Source organism: Cyclopterus lumpus, chromosome 14 (assembly GCF_009769545.1).
Source record: "Cyclopterus lumpus isolate fCycLum1 chromosome 14, fCycLum1.pri, whole genome shotgun sequence".
Lineage (NCBI taxonomy): Eukaryota > Metazoa > Chordata > Actinopteri > Perciformes > Cyclopteridae > Cyclopterus > Cyclopterus lumpus.
The window spans coordinates 18,163,839-18,182,637 of record NC_046979.1 but is presented as its reverse complement, the minus strand read 5'-3'; the positions used below and the strand labels follow the sequence as shown (position 1 = coordinate 18,182,637).

At 42.1% G+C, this 18,799-nt stretch overlaps 1 protein-coding gene across 4 annotated transcripts in view; it reads left to right on the top strand.

Annotated features, from left to right (window-relative positions):
* Positions 1–337: 337 nt before the first annotated feature.
* The window catches only part of ncor1 (nuclear receptor corepressor 1), a 48,165-nt gene continuing 29,703 nt past the window's right edge, over positions 338–18,799 (top strand). For all 4 annotated transcript variants that reach the window (XM_034549710.1, XM_034549711.1, XM_034549709.1 and 1 more), the window contains exons 1-14: positions 338–490; positions 4,094–4,282; positions 6,420–6,514; positions 6,683–6,890; positions 7,184–7,366; positions 9,291–9,404; positions 10,810–10,866; positions 11,012–11,064; positions 11,850–11,916; positions 13,647–13,819; positions 14,912–15,002; positions 15,283–15,461; positions 15,622–15,676; positions 16,813–16,914. In XM_034549710.1, coding sequence (XP_034405601.1) covers positions 4,172–4,282; positions 6,420–6,514; positions 6,683–6,890; positions 7,184–7,366; positions 9,291–9,404; positions 10,810–10,866; positions 11,012–11,064; positions 11,850–11,916; positions 13,647–13,819; positions 14,912–15,002; positions 15,283–15,461; positions 15,622–15,676; positions 16,813–16,914 — 1,488 coding nt within the window. In that variant the 5' untranslated portion in view covers positions 338–490; positions 4,094–4,171. The remainder of the gene's footprint in view (positions 491–4,093; positions 4,283–6,419; positions 6,515–6,682; positions 6,891–7,183; positions 7,367–9,290; positions 9,405–10,809; positions 10,867–11,011; positions 11,065–11,849; positions 11,917–13,646; positions 13,820–14,911; positions 15,003–15,282; positions 15,462–15,621; positions 15,677–16,812; positions 16,915–18,799) is intronic.

Here is an 18,799-nt window from a genome sequence, read left to right as displayed (position 1 = left end):
TAACGTGATAATGTTTGTCTGCTGTATTTGAATAAAGAGAACCTGGAAAATATAGAGAAATGTATATCAATCAAACGAAATTTATGTTTTAGAAAAGTGAAAATAACAAACTCCAGGAGCGTTGCCGTGTTTTAGGGGAAGCTTTAGCGGTGACACTGCCTTATCCTTACAGGTATATAAAGGGTAAAACAATGAAAATGTTAAGTATTTATGAAAAAGGTTGACATAACAGTCTACTAACTCTCTTAAGCTATGGTATATAGTTTTATTGTCTATACATATTTGTTGACGAATGCCAGTACGTCGTGGATTCAACCGAGTAGAGACAATTTATTTTACCCTGCCAGGACATCGACCGACAAATGCGGCGCAGCCTTCAGTCTGCTCAGTCGTCCACAGCTCACAACCCGCGGATTTACAATCAACAATTGACACATATTTCTGCCCAGGGAAACATTTTTCTCCCATAGGTTTATTTTCTGAATATGAGGTGAGTACATATCGCTAATAAGCAGCCAAGCAACATGTCTCATTAGCACGCAATTTAAGCGCCCTGGTCTACGATGGAAATCTGCCTTGCAAGATGGCGACGTGGTTGAGAATTCAAAGGTGAAATACGGGCTAAGTTAGCTAGCGACAACAACAACATCTTAGACGTTGTCTTGCTCCCCTGACATGTTAAAGTAGCGTCATCTTTTAAGCTGTCGTTTGTGATTGTGCGTGTTTTTGGTGCATTTCCGGAACAGCTCTGTTGTGGAAAGAGACCCATCCCCCAAGATAAGCTATAAATCCAATTGCGTTTATATGACAGGATGGTGTTAAAAGACAACAATAACAACCCACAGGAGCTGTATTCCTCCCTGCTAGGCCGTGTGCGAGGCTAGGCACTTCTCCACGGCTGCTGGGTTTGCATGGAAATCACCAGAGACCATCGCAAATGTTTTATGCTTTATAAAATCCACTGTACTAAGAACTTCACCGTGTAACGGAAGCTAACTAACCATGAGTCGTTTTGTCTAAAACTGCATGCTTCTACTTTCAAAATTCTCTGAACCACTTTGGAAAATACAATTAAAAAAAATATCACATTTAAATGACAGATGTAGAGGAGGGTGTGGGGGGGCGAATGTAGTGTAGTCACAATATTTTTTAAGTAACGTTACATTAATGCTTCATGTCAAAATATATGACACGGGGACACAATGTAAACGGTTCACTGAAAAGGTCTATTAATTGATTCCTATATTTATTTGCAAGTTATTACAAATGCAAGGGAAATAACTGAGTGATAGGTTGAGGATAGTCGGGTCACCAACCAGAGCTGCAACTGCTGATTCTGATAAGTATATTAATATTATTCTCCTCAATCAGTTTTTTTGTATAATAATAAAATACATCTGGGATTTGACGTCCAGCAAAACAGGGAGATGGGCAGGCTTGAACCCACGGGGTCTGCTTTTTTTTCCTCCATTTTTTTCATTGGGAGCTCAGGAATAAATAAGGTAGACCCCCCCCATGTGACAAAATCCTCCCAAAACAGCACCGGTTCAAAACTCTCTGTTTCCAGTCTCATTAATTGTCTGCGATACTGGTGTATATTTGGTTATCACGCCAGAGTTCCTTATTTTTAACCATTCATTTGTTTAGTAGTGCATTTCAGTTGATTGGTCAATTATCCTTTTGGTATATCATCTTAAACAAAGCCCCCAAATGTTATGTAGGAGTACATTTAAATGAAGTCAATAAAAGAACAGAACAGTTAAAGTAAAGTGTGGCTGGTGGTTGCAATATGTTCATGCAGCAGTAATGACGCAAAGTGCTCTCTCTTAGCCTTTCTTTTTTCGTCTTTTCAAATGCTCCCTAACATTTTGACATTCATGTCTGCCTCTCAAATTTGGACAATTTTCTTTGAGACGTTTTGTTCTCTCTTAGTTTGGCTCCGAACCAAACGGTGCTGTTGAAAATGAGACTGTGCCTCACATCCACTGAAGAACCAGATCCATGACCTGTTTGGTGTTTGTGTAGTAAACATGGGACGTAACAGCCTCTTGCTTTACTGCTTTATGGCATACAAATGTCAGACGCTTTTTTTCAACTCGTCACTGATGATATTTTTAGTGTCACTTTGAAATTGTGAAAGTGGATCTCAAATGATGGGCCCAACTAAACTATGTGGCCTGCGGACTGAAATAAAACAACAGCTTCCCACCCGGTTATGGTGCCAACGGTTGGTGCTTTTCCATCATAATAGCATCATAATGTCTTGGCATTGTGGCCATGCTGGAAATCTTGCAGACCCAGAATAAAAATGCTTGAGCCAGCGAAACACAGATTGATATGTTGGATCCCTGTGACAAAAAAAGTGTGTGTGTGGCCCAGTCTTTGTTGCCCATATTATATTCAGACAAAGTAAACATTTTGTGTTTGTTCAATTGTACTGTGTGACCACGCTTCCCGGCTCTGTCCTGTTCTTCGCATATTGCCAACAGGACTTAGAGCAGCTAAAATTAACTCTGTAATTTCCATTCAACTAACATGTCTGCTTAAATGCAAGTGGAGGATGGATTTTTGTTAATCTTGGATGAAATTATAATATCAGATAACCACGGGACAATATTCAGAAGCAGCCTAATGGAAACATGAGTGGAAAGCTGAAAGCGTGACCACTGCTCGTATGATTGGCTGGCGTGACGTGTGCAGTGTGCCTGCACCTTTTTCATTCTTCACCTCTGCTGCATAGCCAGAGTTCATTAGAATCTCAGGAATTTTCCAATAAAAAAAACGTTTAGCTATGAACTGACTGACACACCCTGTCAAACCCTTTAATTAACAACAGATTGCTTGACCAAGAGATGGAATTACATGAACAATTGATAATAATAATATACGTCCGTCTTAACTAATTTGCGAACACGTTTCATGTATAAAATGGGTTTGAGAAACAAACAAAAAAAACATTATTACACCTAGAATGAAAGCAAGGTGTATATGTTTTATTCATCATTACATTTAAAGTACTTTTATTTGAATGGATTTTGAGCATGGAATTAGTTATCTATAGGTTACATCTGAGTGTTTTTTTTCTATTTTTTTGTTTTCTTTGGATTGTATTTTTTAATCACACAAAGGCCTTTAACAAAACGATGTGAACTATGCAACTTAACTGGTATTTTAAAAAAACTACAGACCATTTTACAATACAAAGCATAGTCTGTTTTTTTCACAAGAATTGCATTAATTTGCAAATATTTTGAGTAAGTACATAGTTCTACTGTAACATTGTTTGTTATTAGCATGAAGTGATTATCATTATATTGCTGACCTGTTTTTACTGAACCAATCGGTTCAGACTGAGATCGGTTCTTTTCAACAATACCCACACGATTAAGTTCATATGACTCAGTCAAGGTTGGGGAACATCTGTATTTTGATGGATGGAGAGACTTTTAGTCCTGCATTTTTTTGTTGTATTATATTTTAGACTACTAAAAGAAAAAGAAAAAATCCAGGCTGATGACAAATTCCACAGTCAAATCAAGTTATCTCGGTTATCCATTTTTAAAGAACAGCCCCCTGTTCCTTCCACCCCTAGAGGTACTGTTTTGGTGTTTTCTAAAGCTGCAGCTGCACAGCCCTGTGTTTAAACAAACAAATCTTGGTTTAGATTTCCACCGCTGCAGGTAAAGTAAGAGTTAAGAGTGGTGCTTTTTTAGATTTGATTCTTGCAGTACTTTGCCAACACTCACCTGCATGGAAGCAAAACTATTTAGGGAAAAGTGATGCTGGACTTCTCTGACTTTGTCCAATGGGTTCAGTGTTTTAACCAACATAATATAAATATGATTGGTGGCGCTCCCTCTAGTAGTGCATATTAACTTGATAGCATACTGGATGGTCAATAGACGTCTTCTACACATCGACTATATTTCTTTTAACAAGTATGATATGGTATTCTGTGAGTTGTCGTCTACTTTTTTAAATTTTTGATTCTTCCTAATGTGGAAAAATATATTGAAGAGGCTTCGATATATTAATTTTAATGTCTTTTAAAATGTGACTTACGAAAAAGTTTTGTGTTTCTGTCTTGGTGCAGGTGGTTTGTGTCTCCAAACATGGTCTAGCTAAAATCCCTGAAGCAACAGCAGCAGCAGCCCGCTAGCACTGAGTCAGGATGTCCAGTAGCTCGGGCTACCCCCCCACCCAGGGGAGCTTCAGCAGCGAGCAGAACCGCTACCCACCACATTCTGTCCAGTACACCTTCTCCGGCTCGCGCCACCAACAGGTAAAACCTTCCCACTGCGATGTTGTATTTGAGCTTACGGCCGTGTTTGTTTTTGGTCTGAAAAGGGCCAGCACTCTTGAAAACTGCAGGCTTTCGCGTGTTGACTTTCCTCTGCGGCATTGGAGGTTAATGAGTAAACCCTCTTCTGCGAGTAATACTAAAAGAAAGTAAAGAATTTTTCAAAATATTTAAGTGTTTTCCAGTGAGAGTATTGACCAAGAGCGTCATCTTTTTTCCTGCTATTGAGTGCAGTACTATTTAACCGTTTCAGAAAAATATTTGGACGCCGGGCCAACGTTAACCTTGTTGTGTCGGGCTCGTACTTAAAATGCAGGACAGGTTGCTCGGTAGAAGAGTGTGTTGCATTGAAGTGCACTAACAAACTTACAAGTCAAATGTGTGGCTCTTCGGATCAAGCAGTTCATTATGAATTGAATATATGGAAATCGTAGCGCAGTCACGGCAGAAGCTGAGCGCTGTTTGTCGAACAAGGCCTTTGGGCTGCATCTTGAATCCGCATCAGCGGTCCATCTGAACGGGTAACGTGTGTCCGCTGACCTCCTCGGGGCTCGTTTGCAGCCACACGCAGAGTCTGTGGTGCCGGCTCAGCGGAGCTCGCCAGGTTTGAAGTGTTTTCAGTCTCAGGTCTCTGGGTTGCCCAAACCCAGTCGACAACCGGCTAGTGAAACCTCGCTGATTTTCTATAATTTACCTTGATTATTGATTCTAGTTTTATTAATATTTAAACTGACACACTTTTAATGTGATACATTACATTTTTAATATTGGCACAATTCTGGCATGTTTCCAACTTTTTTAAAATATTAAAACAAAACAAAAAAACTAAAGTTTGTCAATTTAAAATGTAGGCCTTAATCATAATTATGCCGTTAGTTTAATATTGAATTGCAGCTCACGTTCTAGTTGTGTGTTCATTTGACTGTTGGGAATATTGGATCATGTTTGTTGGCCATTTTGGATGGCGTCCTTCTGAGAAGCTTACTTTCACAGAAAACTGTCTGCGCTACGTTTCTGGGCATTTGGATTGTTTGCTTAAAACTGGGATCAAACTGGAGTTATGACATGTTCCCTGTCGCTGCATTTGCTTGTTCAGGTTTGTTTGGCCAAACTGGGCTGATAGCATTTACGTGGTCTTTACCCAATAGCTTTTTTGATAAAAGCGTTGGTGCATTAGAAAGAGTTAAATCAATTATCTTTTGCATCAACAAACTAATTTCAGTTTGCCGCATCAAACTGGAGCAGTGCTCCGGGTTTCAGTAGTTTCATTGTGCTCTGACTGTTTGAAGCAAGGCTGAAGTCTTGCCCCACTTCCTGGCCAGCCGTTGTTTAACGGTTTACTATTAAAATGTTTTCTTTCTGTCATCTTCAGGGTATTTATTTCTTCTCAGCGACGTGGGCGTCTCCTGCCGTACTGATGATAAATGTGCGAACGCTGTTATTTAAGTCGTCGATGAGCATCGTTAATTCGCTTTGTAATATTCAGCAAATGGACCGCCTAATGCTGACATTGTGTCTATGTCGTCTACTGAGAGCTGCAGTTGTTTGGTGGTAAAAAAACGCCCATAGAGTTCATTTCGGAACTTTGCCTTTATTAGATTGAGGAGAGCAGAGTGCTTACAGGAAATGAGGGAGAGGTGGGGGGGGGCATGTAACAAAGGTCCCCGGCCAAATTTGAACTTGGGACGTTGCAATTAAATGGTAAGTGCCTTATACCCCGAAGCCACCAGGATCCCCCTCAGACACTTTTAACAGCGCTCACAGACCAACTCACAATCGGTGTTGTGCAAGTTTAGAGAAAAGAAGTTTTGATTGTAAAGTGTGCTTAAAGCAGCCAGTGTAGACGGCTGTATTGATTACAGTGTATCTGTTGCATAAGATGGATATGTTGCTCAGTGTAGATGGGACTTTGTCTCTCTGGAAGCCTGAGTTTTTTTTTTGGCATCTGCGAAGCGCTTTGTTGTAGCTTTTGCCAGAACTCGTGATGTTGTATTTTTGTCTTTTCTCTACGGGCGACCCGTGCGATGCTTTACACCCAGACCACCCCCTCTCTTTCACTCCGTTTTGACCTTGATCAGATTGCATTAGAAATTTCATCTTGTGTTCTTCTTGCCTGAAGGATTTCACCGTCCCAGACTATCGGGCTCACATGCAAGATCCACAGGGTCGGAGAAGACCGTCTCTGCTGTCCGAATTTCACCCCGGAACCGAAAGGTAATGCTTCTCTTAAAATGTAATTGTCTGTAATGGATAGAGAGTAGTTTTTCCTTCTGCTCTCCCTCACGGATGCCGTGGAAGTCCCCAGATTATAGTTTGGGAATCGTACATCTCGACAGCCAGATGCAGTTTCTGTAAATTCCTTTTTTTACTTCTGTGCCTCAGGCCTCCAGAGAGGCGCCATGGTTACGAACAGCAGTTCCACTCCCTCTCAGCCCTGTCGGATCATGAGGCCTTGGAGGCCAAACGCCCTCGCATGGAGACTGTTGTCGAGGGCCACATCATCCGCACGCCTACCACTGCTGGGGGTATTGTCTTGCCCTTAACCCACTCGGTACAGGACGGTCTAAGAGCCAGTGCGGATGTCAAAAAGGTGGGCCTTGTTCCTCTCCACTTACTTACTTTAGCAAACCAAGAAGTACATTTGCATTTTTGTTCTTACAGAGACAAACTCGGGTAACACTTTACATTTCTACAGTTGTAGTATATTGAACAAAAGGATTTACAGTATGAGTGATTGTAGTGAACTCTCTTAGCCCTCATCCCACAATGAGAAATAACTTCTGACTTCTCTGTGATTAGAGGACGATATAAAACCATTTTGTACAGATCTTGGACTGTAGTAGTTTTGCAAGCTCAATTAATTTTTTTTGAATTGTTGGCCAGGACTCTCAGTACTCTGTCAAAGGGGACTCCATGTCGTCAGGGGGACCTGCACTACACATGGGCGACGATCAGGACGCTTCTCCTTCCAAACTATCCAAAGAGGAGCTGATCCAGAGTATGGACCGTGTGGACCGAGAGATTGCGAAAGTGGAGCAGCAGATTTTCAAGCTGAAGAAAAAGCAGGTTGGTTACCTAGTAGGGGTGGAGCAGTACACACCATTCACGGTTCGGTGTATACCTTGGTTTTGGGGTCACTGTTTGATATGTTTTCAGTACAGCAGGGAAAAAAAGAAACAAACAATATACACAACAATTTAACAACTCGTTGGCCATAATTCCTTGTGTAACTGTTGAGGTACTCAAATAGTGGCATATTGACAATGAGCACAAATAAATGAAATAAATATCACAAATGTCTTATGTAAATGTAATGCCACATTGATAATTGCACAACAGACGGACTAAAATGGCCACTTGGACACACTGTAGCGGGGCTCGAGCCCTTTGACCCTGTGCTCTAATTCTGTATTGTCACGTCTTGGTCGGCTGTACACCTTCCAGTCTGTTTTGGTCTAGTTCCGCTAATTGAGACATTTGAGTGACGCCGTCGTAAATTAAAAGTGATACACGCCAACTTCAGTTGAATAATGCAAAGTTTGACCAAATCGTTGCCCCGCTGAGCTTTACAAACCGGGCTAAGCCGAGACTAGCATGCTACAGTGCTGCTCCAGCTAATGGACAACCTGTGTGCTGACAACGTTTTCCAGGTTATTCATGCTCCAGGATAGTTGATATTAATGGACAACTTGGACAGTTTGGTTCACGGGGCGTAACAAAACGACATTGCACACTGTACCGCACCGCACCGGGCGAATGACGTAACGTTCCGCCCATAACACCTAGTAAAACATTTTGTCTCTGAACATGCACCAAACACAATGGAAACCTGGGCACAAGTAATGATTTAATTTTTCTATTAGAATTAAGCATTAACCCACGAAGAGACCAAAGTGACTAATGAGGAGCTGTTCAACCTGGTCGTGTTTATAAAATGGTGTTGATTACAAACCACCAAGTAGAAGCTAAGCTGTTCATGTTTTGTTGTTGATGTATACGTCATGATAAATGAATTAAACTACATTTTTAAAGAACAGGATTGGCAGTAACTCTACCTCGAAAGAGATTCGTCATGAATATAGTCACGTGTGAGTTATTATTGTTTATTCAGCAGCGGTCCCAAGTTCATACTCCAGACTGAGGCGTCCGTTCATGTGATTTATCCACAAATGAAATCATGGGTAAATCTATCCTACAGGACTCGGTTCTACTCCCAAACAGGACCGCTGCCGTCATCACAGACACGCAGCCATTCGGTTCATTCTGTCCACCTGGAGCACGCTTTCCACACATTCCCACGACATTGCTACCCTAACGTAGTGGCTTCGTGGAGAAGGGTCCGAGCAGTCATGACACCTTTCTAGTACGCAGGCGCTCGCACAAAGCCGACGCAGACACCCTCTGGGGACTCACAGATGCGGCTTTTGCCATCAAGGCTTGTGCATCTTCTCAGTGAGGAGTTTTAATTGGCACAGTAGAAGTGTTTGAAAGCAATTTATCAAATACTTTTGGATCTATGGCTTTAACAACTTAACTTTTTTCTTTTTTTGGAGTTCCGTCTCGTTAGAGGAGCTTTGCTCAGAGAGAGTGTCTCGGTTTTCAATTCTGCATTTTCCCAAGATTTTCAGGGATTTATTTGTTTGTTTTGAGGTATTTCAGGAACTCCTAATCTCGTCTCTGTAACCTGATAGTTTACATAACCTTTAACTTGTAAACATTGATCTATTAAACACTCACAAGTTCAAACCTTCAGTTCTGTAAACTAAAAGAGTTATACTTGAACAAGCCTCTAAAGAGTAATCTTATATTGCCTCCAGGAGCCTTAGATCAACGCAGTGTTGATGTGTCTGTATTTTCTCCTGATGAAAATTGTACAAAATGTTTATTTGGGTCGTGAAAAGAAAGAAAAAAGGTTTCCCATATTTTCGGGCGTTTTTTTGCCTTGTTCGCTATTGGACAAAAAATGTTTTGTGTCGGTGTTGTTTCTTAGCAACAACTGGAGGTGGAAGCAGCAAAGCCTGTGGAGCCAGAAAAGCCCGTGACCCCTCCCCCAGTGGAGCACAAGCATCGCAGCATCGTCCAGATCATCTACGATGAGAACCGGGTTAGTAATCTGTTGCAAACACCGAGACAAGAAGCATTATTCCTCCTGGGTCATTATCTATCATCTCTGTGCATCATCGAAGCTGGAAGGAGCTACTTTAGTTTTCCCACCAGACAAAATAACCAGCTAAAATTGTGCGGAGCTGCGCCAAGCCAAAGAGTCACAGTCTCCTCCCTCAAACCATTTTGCACTAAACTGATGTGTCTTTTAAGTCTGTCTTGTTTGCAGTGCCCAGTAGTTTTGATTCTTCCAACAGACTCTGTGGTTTGGAGTTTAGTCTTCTCTCCTGGGCCTGCTCATACTTTCAAGTATCGGCCTTATGTGACTGCTTTAACACAGCTCAGATGGGGTTGAACGTAAAGTTACTGCTAATGCAAAATGAACGTTTCCTTCTGCTGCTGATTTTTAAATGTAAGGTGTCCACTGGCTTTTATTGTGGAGCAGCGACAGGAAGTGCACAAACTAAAAGTGGTGCCCATGATATTTCTTGAATACCCAAATAACCCTGCTATGCCAAATACAGCATTTGGCATTGTTCAGAAATAACATTCAAAATGTTGGATTGTGTTGTGGTTTGCGTATTGATGGGGTTTTGCAGCAGTGTTAGAAAGTAACCCATGTTTTTACTGCAGTGTAATTATTTTGCAAATAACTTTTGCTTAAATAAAATACAGTAAACTAGAAGTCGAGCGCAGAGGCAGTCCTCCATATCTGTGTTTTAGCTGAACAACAGGGGAATGGGCCAGTGTGTTTATTGAGGTCACTGTAGGTCATTTCTTTCAGACAATGTTGTGGTAGGAGAGTGCTGAGACACGCCTTCCTTCTCAGTCGGCCATTAACCTTTCAGGCTGTACAGCTTTCTCCAGCGCCGCCCACAGCATTCAGTCTGGCACACTCCGTTGTTTGTCCCAGCCTGTAGATGTGAGCTTGTGAAAAGGGGAAATCAAGAGTTATTCAGTGTCGTTCTGATCTTGAATAAGCTCCCAGTCTTCACTGATCCAGGAAAACTGTCGTAGCCAACCCTATTAATTATGATCCAGCAGGGGGAAAAAGGGTTTTCTGTTCTCATATGTTGCTACTTTCAGTCAAGATGTTCACTTAATTGCACAAGCTCATACTTCAAGAGCAATTAAATGCTTCTAAAATGATGAATTGGGCCAACACTTTTCTCTATTCAGGACTTATGGTTATTTGAGTTTTTCCTGAGTCCCTTTTTTTTTTTACAAATCACATCTGTAACTTTAATTGTGTCGTAAATATTCTATGAGCACAACCCAAGTAGTATTGATTGTCAGATGGGACGTTTTTCCAGGTGAAATGTTTTGTTGTTGAACTTTCGCTTTATTTTTGTAGACCTTGTAATTAAGAAATTATCTCATTCTTTTTTTTCTTTTCTTTTTTCTAGAAAAAAGCGGAAGAGGCCCACAAAGTACTGGAAGGTTTTGGCCCTAAGGTCGAGCTGGTATGTGATTTAATGGTTAATGATGATTTTTGTCCTTGCATGGGTTTTGAGGAAGACGTCATAGCTGCCAGTTGAACATTACTGCTTGTCTAATAGCTAATGATTAATCCACTGGTTGTCTCTGGTCTGTTTTCCCTCTCCTTAGCCCCTCTACAATCAGCCATCCGACACAAAGGTGTACCATGACAATATCAAGACGTGAGTATCTACCTTTCTTATACAGATACATTTCGTGAACATCTGTCGGCTTCCAAAAGTGCAAGAACACTACAACAAACACGACGCGTAACTCACTAAAAGGATCGTTAGCATCTCAGTGGAGTATTGGATGCAGTGCTGACATCGGCGAGATAAACCCATCTGATAATTCGGTCTAATCTGATTGCTGAGTCACCCGATTTGAGGCACCCGACTGACAGCGAGGCTATAGGGAACGAAAGAGAATGTGTCTAAATTAGGTGTGTTTTCAATGTAGGGTTGTGTTGGGGCTTGAAGGCCAGACTGCCTCGGATAAAACACTTATCAGTGTGTGCCGGAGAAGCGGCCCATCTGGCTCAGTCTTTTATCAGGACAGGGACCACCTCTGTGTGAATCTGCTGCACCGGCCACTCTCTCAGGGTCAGCTCTCTCGCCATCCTCTCCTCACGGCCATCATCACGGTCCAACAGAAGAGTTCCCAGTGTTTTTTACCTGTAACAGTGAAGATACACAATGATGTCCATGTTGTTGTTTTTTTGTGTGGAGGTGTTGTATAATACATCGAACGCTATCTCTCAAAGAATGTTCCAGCTGAAGGGACTACTTCTCTCTTGCCTTGACTGGCTCTTTTCTGCAGAAATAATGAATTATATTATTTCTTGTTGGGCGTTATCTTTTTTAGGTGTTCCGCAACTTTGTACGTTTTCTGTTAAATACCACAATCCTTTTGCGAATGAACATGGTAATAAAATCACGTCTCTGATTTAAGCGTTCGTCTCTTTCAGCAACCAAGTCATGCGGAAGAAGCTGATTTTGTTTTTTAAGAGGAGGAACCACGCTCGTAAACAAAGGGTAAGTGTCCCCCGCTGTTGGGAGATTCCTGCTGTTTGTGTCGGTGCTCTAGACACAACCTTAGAGCCGCCACCCATTGCCATGGTCAGGGTAGCGGTCACATCATACCATCTGGCTCTTTGCACCTCAGCTGACCAGGGAAAATCTTACTGGGATTGTCAAAGCTAGTGACGGGTGGTTTCTTCCCTGTTTACTTAAAGCTACGTAATGTTGACACGCTCTGATTCAACAAACTGTTTTAACGTTTGCACACACTCGAGAGAACCCCGTTTTTTAATATTACACATGAATAATTGAACTGCATACTTTTGCTCTGAATCTTCTCGTCGTCGTGAAACTCTGATTGTTGGAATGTCCACAGTGAGACACCTCGCCGTACATTAAAATCCTGGTTTTAAATCTTTCCTAAAATAAGAAACTCTCGCCATGCTAACATGCTCAGAGTGACAACGCTGATGTTGACCAAGTGCAATGTTTGCCATCGCATGCTAACATCTACGGAAACAAAGCGCATTTTAGAATGATGGGATTGTCATTTGATTTGCAGGTATTTGGTGTTAAACCTTCTATTAGTATTAGACTAAGTGCAATTTTGACATCATGGTGAAAGTTAATAAATCACGAAAGCTAGGTCAGTTCATGAATGTCGAAAACCAAATTTCATGGCAATCCATCCAGTAGTTTTTAAGACGTTTTGCTCAAACCATCAACCAAGTCAGTAGGCTATTATCTGGGGACCATGACGGTCTGCAAAGGTTTATGGCAATCGAGCTGTTTCAGTCTCAAAGTGGTGGAGCGACATTGTCATCACTTGTATGTACGGCTAATAAAAACAATGCGTTTACTTCCAGCACATGGAACCCTTTGGTTTCCTCTCGTTTGTTGAAAGGTGTCGTACGCAGCAGTGAAATTACAATGTAAACATTGCCACATCGAAGAACGAGAAATACGACCGTTTGTCTCTTATCAGTAACTCAATATCGCTGATTCAACCCATGTCAAAACACCTGGCTCTTTTTTTTTTTTTTTTTTTTTTGCAATGGTTCAGCGGGTCCCACCTTTGTCTGCCTGTTCCATGTTGGGGTCAGACAGCTCTTTTGGACTCTGAACAATGGCAGAGTGCACATGGCTTCATGCCAAGAGGAAGGTGAATTGAGGCTGCATTGTCCTCCCAATACAGGAATCTTTCCATATCTTCTCTAAGCAGTTCAACTCCTTTTGATTTAACTTTTTGATGTCGTAAGAAAGAGCTGCTAGCAGGAAAACCCAGACTGTTTTTTGCTCTTTCTCCCGTACGATTATAATTTACCGGACCAAAAGTACACACGCTGATTTGAAAAGCTTCTGTAACAACATTGCACATGTGCATAAACTCCTGAACAGCGTGTTCTCGCTAAACTCTTCTGCTCCCACAAGTTTCTGCAGCTTGTCTGTCGTGTTTACGTTTCTTTTTAATGTTCAAGATAAACTGCAAAATAGATTTCACCGACAGGTGTACTTAAAAGATAAAACATTCACTGATTTAATGTACAACTCTAGGCAGATGTTCATATCCTTTTTTTAACTGTTTTTGGAGCCAGTGGTTTATGAAAACAGTGCAGATGCAGGTGGTTTTATTTGGGAATACAAAAATATCAGCTCCAATGTCGTTGTATTGGTGTGAAATAATGTTGGCTCTTACTGTAGTTACTCCCACTCGTGATGTAACATTTCCAATGCTGTGTACGCAGGAACAGAAGATCTGCCAGCGCTACGACCAGCTGATGGAAGCGTGGGAGAAGAAGGTGGAGCGAATGGAGAACAACCCCAGACGCAAAGCCAAGGACGGCAGAACACGGGAGTACTACGAAAGGCAATTCCCTGAGATCCGCAAGCAGAGGGAGCAGCAGGAGCGCTTCCAAAGGTAAGCCTGACTGGTGTTCCCCTGTGCCCGGTCAACATTGTGACATTATGCTGCATGCATAAAAATCTGCACACCATGTGCTTTGCCACGTTTGGCTCCTCAGAGGTTCAGAAGCGCACTAATACAAGTCTCACCTTCTGCTTTACAGTCTCCCCCCCTAGTCTATGGTGCATGTTGGGTTACATTGGCATGAGTGAACCGGTGTTTTCATCCAGGCTAAGGACGCAACTAACTTTGAACTTTTTTAATTTCATTAATCTGAGTATAACAACAATTTCTCTCACAATGGTTGACCTGCCCAATTTGATTAACTAATCATCAAAATTGGTTAATAGAGCGGTTGTTGCAACTCTCATGCAGACAACAAATTGGCAAGTGGAAGGAGATTAACTGTATTCTTCCTAATATATTTTTACAGTTTCCGTTTATTACTGTTAACAGAGTGGAAGCCCAGAGTGGAATATGAGCTTTTGCTTGCATTTCATACGGCAGCGGCACTTTTTGTTACCACCTCCAAAGTGCAACAAAAGAAAACCTTTTAGTTTTAAACAGTGAGGGATCTACTTAATGTAAAGTGAAATCCTAATCACCTCAAATCTTTTGATGCTTTGATAATGTTGACAACACCTGTTGCGACACATTAAAATGGTCTCCTCCATTTTAACGATGTTGTTCAGCCACCACCTAAATAGAGGACTACTTTGAGCTGTCTGGGTGCCTCTGGGAAGGGAGGACAGGGACAGGGACAGGGTCCAGCGTCTGGTTGTGCCTACGCTTTGTGCTTTCATTAAAATCGGTACTGTTCATGCAAACTGCTAGACTATAAAGGAGACGTGTGAGGGACTCTTCTAATCATTGATAATCATTGATAATGGGTGCAATGATTCTGTTCAATAACAGCGCTTTGAAAATTCTGTCGTTGCTCATATTCACAATTTGACTTTTGGTTGGGAAAGAGACGACCGTGAATAAGTCATGGATGCCTGGAAATTGCATTTCCTCTGGAAGTGGAACAAAACTGGTATCGTCTTATTGTGACAAATACAATAACATTGTTTTTATTATAACTCACTATGTCCCTGTTTTCCACAGGGTTGGACAAAGAGGAACGGGCCTTTCTGCAACAATTGCAAGAAGCGAGCACGAGATCTCTGAAATCATAGATGGCCTTTCTGAGCAGGAGGTAGGTCTTCTCTGGAGTGCCTTTCTGAATGGATGAGTGGGCGTAGATGTGACGCCACCAACCTCGTGAACGACGCTCTTAAAAGTGTCACAAATTGCGTTTTCTTTTTTTAAGAGGTAGACAGCGCATTAGCGTTTCACTCTCTACAACATCATGAATACATTTTAGTCCACGTAAGACGCAAAGGCAGGAAGCCGATTTCCATGAGCAGAAGGATGAACAAGGGAGACTGTTCTCTGTTGGAGTAACTGAGGCCACCTCCCCTGTCTGTGTCCCACAGAACAACGAGAAACAGATGAGACAACTGTCAGTTATTCCTCCCATGATGTACGACACGGAGCAGAGGCGAGTGAGGTTCATCAACATGAACGGCTTGATGGACGACCCGATGAAGGTTTACAAAGGCCGGCAGTTCATGAATGTTTGGAACGAACACGAAAAGGAGATCTTTAAGGAGAAGTGAGTTGTTTTTCGTTTTGGTTGGTCAACACGAGAGCATCTGTGCCACAGCGTGTCCCTGTAGGTCTGAGGTGCAGCTATCATTTAGACCGTAACACCACCTTGGACTTTCACTTGTTTTGGCTTCGGCACAATAATAACGACTGGCTTCTCTTTCCAGGTTCGTCCAACACCCCAAGAACTTTGGCCTGATTGCGTCCTATCTGGAGAGAAAGGTAAACTGGTGCACATGTTTTGATTATATGGCAGGATATTATTAATATACATTTGGCCGGTGCATTAAAGAGGAATTCTCCTTAAGTCAGCAATGATTGTTGAGACTCATGATGTTAAAGCTGAATAGACCCTGAGCAGATGCCATCAATATTATGCATGAGCATGTTTTGCCCCAGCCCCCCAGACGAGTCGTATCGTTGATTTAAAACTGTTGCCGTCATCCAAAGGTCTGGTTGTTGCACGGTCGCTCGCCAGAATCGATATTCCAGCAGCAGACTCGCGTTCTACAGGAAACCCACAGGACCAGGGCCGTGTTAACTGGTGACTTTCAGCCAAATGCAGACGTGGTTTCTCGTAGTAATTTGCGTTTATGGTTGCAAGCTATCGAACGTGTTGACTCCCACAGGACTAGTACAAAATAATAGTTTTATTTAGCACCTATTTTAACATGTATATGTTCATGGTGATTGACTTTCGTACATGACCACAAATGATGTAGTTGGAAGCATCTATTTACTTGAACGCTCAAAGTTTCGCTCCACAAAATACATATATGTGTGTGTGTGTGTGTGTGTGTGTGTGTGTGTATATATTCTATTCAATTCAGTATAATCACAAATTACAAATTTGCCTCAGAGGGCTTTATAATCTGTACAGTCAGTAATAGCGCACATATCCAGAAAGTGAACTGGTTTACGCTCCATGTGCGATCTTTAGTGATCAATACCCTGGCAAAGCTTGAGAAGCTACTTCGAAATACACGTGTGCACACTGCTGTGCGTCATCGTTGTTTATTAACTGTAAAAGGGTTTTTGTGATGCGTTTCATGACAAAAATAAACTTTATATTTCAAAGTTGTAATTGAGTCCTACAGGCTGTAATTATGATTAAGTGACCTTTTAGACAGATCCCCACTTATTATGGTCTATTGTGTACAAGATGGGGAATTGTTTTTTCTTTTGTTCAATATGAACATGTACTGTACATTAAACTCTGCGCTCCATGGGTCCATATAACCCTTCACACGTCACGCAGATATCAACTTTAAATTTGCCATCTTGATCATGACAGACTTTGCCATGTTGCCTCCGGTTTCAGCGTTACATGTTTAATAACATGCCGTCTCTTGTTTCAGTGTGTGGCTGACTGTGTCCTTCACTACTACTTGACCAAGAAGAACCACAACTACAAGACGCTGGTGAGGCGAAACTATGGAAGACGGAGAGGAAGGAACCAGGTGAGCCCGAGACTTTCTGAAATATCCTCTGTGGTTTGCTAGATGGGCTGCACGGTGGTGTAGTGGCTAGCACTGTCGCCTCACAGCAAGAGGGCCGCGGGTTCAATTCCCGGTCGGAGCGGTCCTTCTGTGTGGAGTTTGCATGTTCTCCCCGTGGCAGCGTGGGTTCTCTCCGGGCTCTCCGGCTTCCTCCCACAGTCCAAAGACATGCTGCAGGTTAATTGATCTCTAAATTGCCCATAGGTGTGAATGTGAGAGTGAATGGTTGTATGTCCCTACATGTGCCCTCGATGGACTGGCGGCCTGTCCAGGGTGTCCCCTGCCTTCGCCCTATGTCAGCTGGGATAGGCCTAATGAGGATAAGCGGTATTGAAAATGGATGGATGGGATGGGTTTGCTAGATGCATTAGCGTATGACAGATATACGTCAACCACAAATATTTCACGAGTGCCACACCCCTTAAGGATTAGCTGGCAGTGTTCATGGGGCAGAGTGAGTGAAACAGGAAACACTCCCCTACTTTTCTTGGAACCCTTAGATTATTGTGATATGGCTACAGACTTGCTCTTTTGTCAGTTGTCAGATCAAAGACACGATATGCAAACGGGCTGACAGTTGAACCAAGTCTTCTGATGTACAGTTTGAGTTTGAGACGTCCTGAAATGGCCGCGCTGTACCCGAGGATTAATTAGCAACAAAGCTGATCATTTTCTCCATCTAAAACAATTATTGCACGCCGAGGCTTTTAAGCAAGTCGCTCCCGTTCGTCTCTATGCTCGATACTGTGACACATATGAAGGAGCAAGATTCATTTTAAGATGTGAACATCTGTTAGCATGCTCCAGCTGTCTCCGCTGCACGTGTCTCCATAAAGATTTGTCACAGTGTCCAGTATAGAGACAAACTGGAGCCACATTTTCCTAAAGCCTTTGTGTGAAATTTCTGTCAAACCTGGAATGTGAACTTTGTAAATGCCACGGGTAAAATAAAAACTACGAAATGACTGCTGTAGACATGTGTAGTTGTGCCCAGAGTGCTGCTTCATGTAAATGTTGTCTTGCACCAAAATCCAGTAGAAAAAGATGCACCATCTCACAACCCCGTCTTGGCTGACATTAAATATTGATATCACTCATTCTGTTGGATGTTTTTTTTAGTCCTTGCTGGGCTTTTTCCACACTTCACTAATACCACAGACCTTGTACAGGACATTCTGTCTCTTGTGGTGTTGAGCTCATGTGCTGTGTAATACCGTTGTAGACTGTGTCTTTAATTTGGAGGAGGTGTTTCTGTGGGTTTTTTTAGTCTGTCTATTCAAATGGTGGATCAATGCTTTTTGGGTTTACAGTGTTTGTTGTCCGGTAACACAGTTTGTAAAACCGCGAGGGTTTTTGCCGTTCTTAGGAAGTCATACCATCATCTATCTCAGTGAGATAATCAGAAAGGGGATCGTTGGTCCAATACTTGTTTGACTTTTGAACACTGAATATGAGGTTGTTGACGTTCACATACAATCCAGTTCAACATATGTAACATTGTTTAGTAGTCATTAAATGTAACATTTTAATTTAAAAGTGTGTCAAATGGCCTGAGATTAATAAATGGCTCCGATGTTGTTGTTTTCCAAACCAACTTGTGGTTGTTGAGAATGTATTGAATGCTGTGTGTTTGGTGCCGTGGTCTTCGCGTTGAAACACATCCGGATGTAGTTGATTTCCAAGCTACTGGTGTGCCTTAACAAATGCATTGCGAGTCATGAGAGAGAGGGAAGAGGACAGAGTGTGCACGAGCGGAGGAATGTAGGGCGAGCGAGTGAAACTGAGAGAGAAAAAAACCTGCGCGAGACAGTCAGCGCTGGCAGTTTATACGCTGTGTGTGTGTGTG